This window comes from Nylanderia fulva, unplaced genomic scaffold, assembly GCF_048542155.1.
Source record: "Nylanderia fulva isolate GAGA-0341 unplaced genomic scaffold, ASM4854215v1 Scaffold22, whole genome shotgun sequence".
Lineage (NCBI taxonomy): Eukaryota > Metazoa > Arthropoda > Insecta > Hymenoptera > Formicidae > Nylanderia > Nylanderia fulva.
In genome coordinates, this window is record NW_028190285.1 from 3,652,831 (window position 1) to 3,661,521 (window position 8,691).

The following is an 8,691-nucleotide window of genomic DNA, read 5'->3' on the forward strand; positions in this document are numbered from 1 at the left end:
GAAATTGATCAATCACAGTCAATTATTCCCCTCATTCTTGACTGTGATTGGTGAATTTCTTAAAGCTTACTACACCTGTTGTAGATCCGGCCTTAAGCTAAGTCTACATTGGTCGTAGAATCGTAGATCGTAGAAAATTGATCCAATCACAGTTGAATATGAGGAGAATAATCGACTGTGATTGGATCAATTTTCTACAATCTACGATTCTACGATCAATATAGACTTAGCTTTATGCGGGGTTTACAAATAGCAGTCGTAGAGTAGTAAGTCGTAGAAATTGACCAATCACAGTTGAAGTTCAGAAGAATAATCGACTGTAATTAGTCAATTTCTACGACTTAAGACTCTACGACTACTATAAAATTATAGGATAGGGTTATTGGTGTTTCCACCGTAAAGATACCATTTCATATGCAGCATGCTGCCGCAGCAGTTTGTTGCTATTGATGAAGTTCAATTGAACAAACAGCAAAGGCAGCAAAGCAGAACTCACAACTAGTTGATTCTAATTATTATTATTATATTAGTTGAATAATGGATTTTAAGAATAAAATAGATTATTATGAGAATATAAAAGCAAAAATCGTAATTTTAACCATAAAATAATAAAAGAACAAAGAAATATGCTCTAATAAATTTTAATCATGTGACTGATTTGCTGCTGCAGCACGTTGCGTATGAAAAGGCACCTTTGGAAAAAATTCCAGAATCGATACTCTGATTGGCATCTGCTTTTCTGCCAAGGTGTGAATCCGCCCTTAGTTTGAGCGCAGTGGCGCAGCTGATTGGTGAATGCTCCGTGCGTGGCGCAAGCGCCGCAAGCGCTAGTCTGGCTCGAATGCGGTTATTCTCCGAGAGTTTTTCATGGCTTTGGATATCGTTTTAGCAAGTAGTAACGCCAATGTAGTATTCTCCATTTTTGCCCCTTCCTTATGTAGCTTCCCGTTCACGCGCGTTTTAACTTTCGTTTCTAACGTCAAATTCTGTTTGCTCTGAAACAAATCGTACCGTGTCCTCCGCAAAATAAATAAAGAAACGAATATTCGTGAAAGAAAAGTGTGGACATCGCGTCATCCGTGTGGTGGCGTCGGTACAATACATAACGGCGAGCCCAACTTCTTTATTGTCATTTCTTACCTCGTTTCCTATTTTCAAGCGTGTATCATTTATTGACAAGATCAACCAGAATGGATGTTGAAGAGGGGGAGGCAAAAATGTGCAGGCTTTGCGGCCAGTATGAGAGAATTTACATCGATGTGTTTGGTGAGGAGGGCGTCAAACGATACCTGGGCCATAAAATCTACAGGAAAATCAACATCCTGGTAAGTTCCTAAATCTTGCACCATCCCACGGATTTTTTATATTTGTTCAGTTTTGTCTCTGTTTTCTTTTTTGTTCATTTTTCATCGTTCATCATACTTTTTTGGAGGATTAGAAAAAATAGTTTAATAGAAATTACAAAAAGAAAAATACGAGGAGGAAAAGAAAGAATTAATTTCTCCTTATACTTTTTTCGTTTATTTTTTCTTCGCTCCATTTTTCCCCCTCAAAACTTGCAGAATTTGTATGTTTGTGCACAATGCTTGCTTGGCAGTTATTATTTTACTTATTTTATATCTTACTATTGTATATTTCACTGTTGTATATGTACAAAAAGGTATTTGTTTGCAATATCAAGGTTATCAAACTGCAATCTGTAATTGAGCAAGGTTTTTATATCTTAATTATAACAAATTAAAATTAATTTGCTATTTGGAAATTGCTTTCAGCTTCAATGTTCTACTCTAAAATAATTACAGAGAAAAATATAATAACGCAACATATACTTTACACATAAATATAAAGAGTAATATATATACAATATAAAAAAACACATACATACACCCAGAGCTTTTGATATTTTGCAAATAATAAATTAAAAATAAAACATTGAAACTTGTGTGGCTTTTATAATTCATTTAAATAATTTTGTAACTTGCTTTTGTCATTGTATACTCGTCGAGCTTTCTTCACACACATTCTCTGCTTTCTTCATTACAAAATAAGAGACTTCATCATTAACAAATTGTACTCTTTATTTGGTGTGCTTTAATGAAAGAAATATATATTTGCAATATATTTAATGAGATAATATTAGTACCAAAGTTTTAAGAGAAAATTGGGTAACATTGTAATATCAAAAGTAATTGATTTAATTTTTTTGTTAGTAGTAATAATTTTGTTGCTATATTGAAAATTTATTTTGTTCATTATCACATAATTTCAATGTTTTACTTGGATATATTGCAATCTATAATAGATGTTATCTTTTATGCGAAATACTTTATTAATGAAATTTCTATAAAAATAAAATCTTTAAGATCCTTATTACTGTTGATTGTAAAGTAATTATGAAATTATATATACATATATACACACAAAAATGTGTTTATTTTTAAATGTGCAAGTGTGCATAAATGTACTATGATTATTGTACAAATTATTTGTATATTTGTACAAATAATTTATGTGAATATTCTTTGGAGAAAAGGATATAGTGTACTTTATTTAAAATTGTAAGTAACAAACAATGTAACAATGTAACTGTTATAAATTATAAGTTTGTTGATAAGTCCAATCTTGATGTTATCGTGGAGTTTAGTACTAGAGTTGGGTACTAGAATGTAAATATATGTCATAAATTGGTTATATCTATAGAGCAGAGCGGTAGTATTGCATTCTTGAACATATGATTGATATTTTGTAAATTAAACGACAGGAAGAGAGAAAATAAGAATTTATTTAAAAATTACAACGAGATATACAATAAAAATATGTCGTCTTTTCTCAGACAATCATCTTTTAGTATTTAGATTGCTTCTGTTTATGAATCACAGATAGATGAGAGGGATCCTCTGCCCAAGGCGATCTGTGTTCAATGTCTGGGCAAGCTCGAATTCGTTTGTGACTTCCAAGAGGAGTGTCTACGCACCCAACAAGTGTTACGCGATCGATACAATCTACCGCCCTTAACAGAGTCTGTAAGTCTCTGTATTTATTTATATTTCATCTACCGCTCTATTGCTCTTTTATCACGCTCTTTTTTCTAGTCTAGATCGTATAATCAGTTTATCCTTTGATTCTTATATCTTTTTCAATTTCTCTCTCAAAATATATATAATACTATATAATGAATACAAATACTAAGTACTACAAAATAATAAATGCAATATAACAGAATATATATACATGAATAAATAAAATATATTTTGCAATTTATGAGCAACTGCTGAGGTTTTTATCTTTACTGAAAAATATTAATAAACTATATTACGATTCTTTTGAATACAACTGGAAATTCTTTCGATTATTAAACTTACTCTATTATTTTATTAAGAAATATCATTATAATAGACAAATATATGATTTAATACAAAATATCTTAATGAAAAAATATTTATGATCTATAGAAATATTTATGATTAAATCTTAATGAAAATCCAGATAAGAATTTTTTTTCAATTTTACGATCGCTTTTACTCGCGTTATTATCAGAATTATAGAGGCATATTCTAGTACCCACTCTTGTACGTTTTTAATTCGATCTCTCTCCAGGCGGAAGTAAAGAACGAAGAACCAACTTCCCCGGCGGGTGCGTCGTCGACGGATAATAACAACAGTATTGAAACAAATCTTAATTCCACTAAAGATAGTCGAGCAGAGAAGAGTCAGAGCCAGAGTGATATTAGCGTCGTTGTCATCGTCAAGGACTCAATTGAACAAAAGAAGAGAAACACCGCTTCAAAGACTTTGAGAAGCCTTCGCAGTCAGCAGCAGCAACAACAACAACAACAACAACAACAAATTTCCAAATACAGCGATGAAACTAATATAGAGAAAAATGTACACAATCAAAATATAACAGAAACATCGCCAATTCGTTGGCTTCGAAGTAGACAAAGCGCGGACTCATCATCGTTGTTCGCGGTGGACAACGAGGAGATTCCGATCGCGAATAGGCTGAGAAGTCACAATAATGTAGAAAATAATATCAACGCTCGTTCGGCCAACGGTAATAGCAACAACGAGAATACGGATAAACAGAGTCCTAAGCAGCAGCAACATTTGCAACAACAGCAAGACTCATCAGCGACGATTCAGTTGCCGACCTCGACATTGAATAAATTATTGACCATCGTTTCTAATTCACCCGACATCGAGGTCTCTGTAAAAGAGATGAGAAATCGAAATAACGATGCCGAGGATATCAGTTTTACCGTAGAGTTGTGTCAGAAGCAAAATGACGATGTCGCGACAGTGCGAGCACGAATCTTTCCCGATCAAAGCTATTGTCTCGTCGACACGGCGATCGTGAATCTACTACAGAACGACAACAGCGTGGAGATAAATGGCATTATCAATGGCATCCTCAGTGGCACGTCCACAAAAAACGGCAGTGCAGCGGCGAAGCTGAAAGATCTGGCGGAGTTGGAGCAACAATTGGAGGCGACGCAGAATCCGGAGGAACTCTTCAAGATAGACGGCGAGGAGATTAAAGTGGACGACAACGTGGAGCATGTGGTGAACGGTACGCAGAACGGTTATGCGTGCAAACTCTGCCGTAAGTTTTACGAGCGTCGAGACAAATGCACGGTGCACGTAAAAACGCATCTCGGTATCAAGCAGTATACGTGCGTCGTCTGCAACGCCAAATTTGTTTGCAAATCCGACGTGATGAAGCATATCCGATGCTCGCACACAAATCCCAGACCTATACAATGTCCCAAGTGCCCAAAACGATTTAAATCTAAATTTTATCTAGCCGAACACGACAATGTTCACAAAGGCGTGCGACCGTATAGTTGTACGGATTGCGGACAGAGCTATCATCACAAGGTTTCGTTGCAGATCCACATGAAGTCGCATCTACCCCCGCAGAATCTCGCATGCGAATACTGCGGTAAAGTCTTTCCGTTTCGCACGCGATTACTTGGCCATATTGCTAGCGTTCATATGAAAAAACGACGAAATTTTCGCTGCCGCTTTTGTTATAATCTCTATTCCAGCTTGTCGGTGTTGAATGAACACATCAAAACCCGTCACGCAACCACCTACACGTGCGAGACATGTAGCAAGACCTTTAAAGTTGCTTCCAAGTATAAGGCGCACGTGCTGCAACACTCCAATCCCAAACCGTTTGCATGCCATATCTGCAACAATCGTTACGCGTCCAAGGCATTTCTCAACGAGCACCTGCTCAAACACGAAGGTTTGCGCAAGCACGTGTGTCAGGAATGCGGCGCAAGTTTCGCGCAAGCGAGTCATCTAGCCGCTCATCGTCACGTACACGGCGAGAAGACTCACGCCTGTCCGGAATGTGGCAAAAAGTTTAACCGTCGCGACAATATGAAAGTGCATCGGAAACGGCATTTTGAGGAGAAAAAGACTGCTGCGGCCGGCAAGCAAAAGGGCACCTCCAACGATAACGATTCCGTCGCGTCCACGATCGCATTGATTAATGAAAAATAACATTCAAGAATTAGCATTCGAAACAAGACGAACGATTCTCCGATCCTCGTCGGTTTTGAGAGGAAGTGAAATGGAAAGATAGAGAGAGATTTTCTAATAGACTGACTGAATCACAGAAATCACGGAAGATCGAAGGAGAAAAAATTTCGAGATTCAATACTCGGAAAGAGTATTATCCATGATGGAACATTGCTCAAGGGAAGGCGATTATTGCGTATTGTGTATATTTGGTGCTCCGATTAATTTTCGACGTCATTCCTGACGCTGACGCTCCTGCGCGCATAGCAATAAAATAGTGAAAAACGTTTCGTCTCTTGTCTAGGAAAAGTTGATTGTTTTTAATTTTAATTCTTTATTTTCTAGAAATTACACATACAACTTTCTTTCATTAATTAACATTTATGAATAATCTTTTCTTATATAAATCTTTGCACTTTTGTAGTTTTTTTTTCCATTTTTGAATAATCGGGTCAAGTTTCGTGAACATTATGATACCTTTTCTATCTTTCTTCTATTGGGGTATCTTTAGTAAATATCGATCTTGTTTCAAAATGTGATGCATAGTTTGTAAAAGCATACTTGATTTTTTAAAATACCTTTTTTTCGAGTACAGCGAGTACTCGAGCAAAGCTTACTCTATTTTGTAATATAGACAATACGTTTACCGTCATACGGCCAAAAATATTACTCGAATAATTGCATAGTTTTTATTAAAAATTTAATGACTTGTTGTATGCGTATGTGTGTACGTGTATGTATGTATGTATGTATGTACGTATGTGTGTGTGTGTGTGTTTGCACGCGAAATATATTAGAAATAGGGCTTCCAAAATCAATAATCCCACAACAAGGGCAGATATTTTCTATACATCTTTACACATAGTGTGTTCATGGAAAAACACAAAATTGCGATAATCTGTGCGTTTCATTATCTTTTGGAGTCCGTTTTACAACAAATGTTAAACATATATAAACATGTTATAAATACAGACTAATGTTAGATAAAATGTTACATATTTTTGGTATAATGTATGCATATGTGTACATAGTATATTTCTCTTTTTCTTACAAATAGCAACGATACAAAACTGTACAAAAAAAATATGATGCAAGTGCCTTGGTCCAAGTTTTGGATAAAAAATAATATACAAACAAGCTGCAAGCGTTATAAGCGATATTTTTTAAAAATAAATGGCGATAAAACAAGAGAGGATAGACATTTCTAGATATGAGTTATTAAAAGGAGAAATCTTTTTATTGTACGATTATATTATACAATACAATCGTGCGCATTATGATGAGATATTTATATAATTAACTGTACTATTTTTCTTATATTCTTAGTTGAGTTATTAAGCAATACGCGCGATTTTATATATACGTGTATAATTAGAAGGTGATACTCTTTCTATATCGACGAATGTTTATATATTAATTAAGCGTAATTGATAAGTGATTCAACAACCTTATATATGTATATACATATGTAAGGTTGTAAATTTCCTATAAAAAGCTTGTTTAACGATTCCACCGTTGCCTCAATAAAGGTACGATATTTTTGGGACATCTTGTTTCATCTTATTCTACTACACGCAACTTTAAGCAAATTAAGCTAAAATCAAATGAATAACTTTAGTGTTACATATATAAGGTTTAATTATATTTCGTTAATTTTAAGCATAATTAAATTTACAATTAAATTTTATTATGAGCAATTATGTTTATTGTATTTATACGAAATGGTCCATGAAAAACAATTATAATTTATTTTTAAAAAAGTATTAAGAATAACAATCGAATTCTTTTATAGTATTTTGTAATTTTTTAAATATTTTGTAATATTTTATTTTTAGCTTTTAAAGAAATAGGAAAACTTTATTCTTTTAAAAGGCTCGGGTATTTTGCATTTAATTTAAGGACATTGGTAAATCTAAAAAATTATACCGAAAAATATTTTCATATCTATAGTAAAATTTTTGAGAATATAGCTTTGTATATGGATTTGTGTGTGTGTGTATGTATTTTTTATCGTTTTTATATTATGTTATTTATTATAAATATTTATATATATAAAATTTTCTCTCTCTCTCTCTCTCTCTCTCTCTTCAGATTTATCGTATTATAAATATAATTATTAATGATATAAATTTATAAAATAATTATAGTTAATATAAATTATAGTTATTAATATCAATTTTACTTATAACGCATTCAATTTTTATGCATTTATATAATGCGAGTTTTATCGACATATTAATATCTATTTTAATTTTGTAAGAAAATTAATAATTTGTATTGTTAGAGGGAGAAGGGGGGGGGATTATCAATTTTTATTTTTTGCTCTTTGTTGAATCTGACAAATATTTTGTGGCATTTTCCTAATACGAATTTTCTTTTAATGATGCTGCTATTATAAAATAATATATATATACATATTAAATTATAATATAAAATTAATGTGAAGGCAAAGTTATTATTATTATTTTGATTATTATTATTATTATTATTTATTACAAATTTACGCTAATTAATATTGATAAAATGTAATAATTTTGATATTTTTTTCTTCAATGATTTGCAAGTTTATTTATTAATTGATATATATTTATTATTAATTTATTATTAAAATTGTTTATTGAACTATTTCAGATCAAAGAAGATGATAATATGTCGCAACAAATTGGCTTATTGTTAGCCTTGAAAATAAGTTTATTAAATTTCACGTGTGTATTCTACGTCAACTACCATGCAATTCAGAAGAAACTCATCTGCTGTACTACTGTAAGTATACTATTCACACAACAAAACTTTTATAATGATATTAGAATTTATATAATTGAATGATTAAAATAAATAATTTTTTTCTGTTTTTCGATAATGCTCGATTAATAAATAATTTTTTCGTTGAAAGGAGAAGACGAATGACGATAATAACGTTGAGGACAAAGAAAACATAATATTACCAAAGAGTAATATAAAATCTAAAACATCAAATAAGGATTTTATCGAAAAATTTGAGGAAAAAACAAATTTGACCAACACAGACTCGTCCATCATCGATGTTAGTATATTAATACTTTTAAAAATTTTTGTTTAACTAGATTTTATAAAAAATTCTAAAAAAATAGGCAAGAGAAAGAAAAAGAAAAAAGATAATAAGATTGAAAAGGAAGAAGAAAG

At 32.3% G+C, this 8,691-nt stretch overlaps 1 protein-coding gene across 1 annotated transcript; it reads left to right on the plus strand.

Annotated features, from left to right (window-relative positions):
• The first annotated feature begins 842 nt into the window (after nt 1–842).
• LOC114928687 (uncharacterized) lies at nt 843–7,075 on the plus strand. Its single transcript, XM_029299954.2, has 3 exons — nt 843–1,325; nt 2,880–3,023; nt 3,598–7,075. Exons 1-3 carry the CDS (start codon nt 1,191–1,193, stop codon nt 5,509–5,511), a joined length of 2,193 nt encoding a protein of 730 aa, XP_029155787.2. The 5' UTR covers nt 843–1,190; the 3' UTR covers nt 5,512–7,075.
• The last annotated feature ends 1,616 nt before the right edge of the window (nt 7,076–8,691 follow it).

Coding starts and splice junctions, on each gene's coding strand:
- LOC114928687 (XM_029299954.2), top strand. CDS start 1,191: ATGGATGTTGAAGAGGGGGAGGCAAAAATGTGCAGGCTTTGCGGCCAG. Junction 1,326..2,879: donor ACAGGAAAATCAACATCCTG/GTAAGTTCCTAA, acceptor TATGAATCACAG/ATAGATGAGAGGGATCCTCT. Junction 3,024..3,597: donor TACCGCCCTTAACAGAGTCT/GTAAGTCTCTGT, acceptor ATCTCTCTCCAG/GCGGAAGTAAAGAACGAAGA.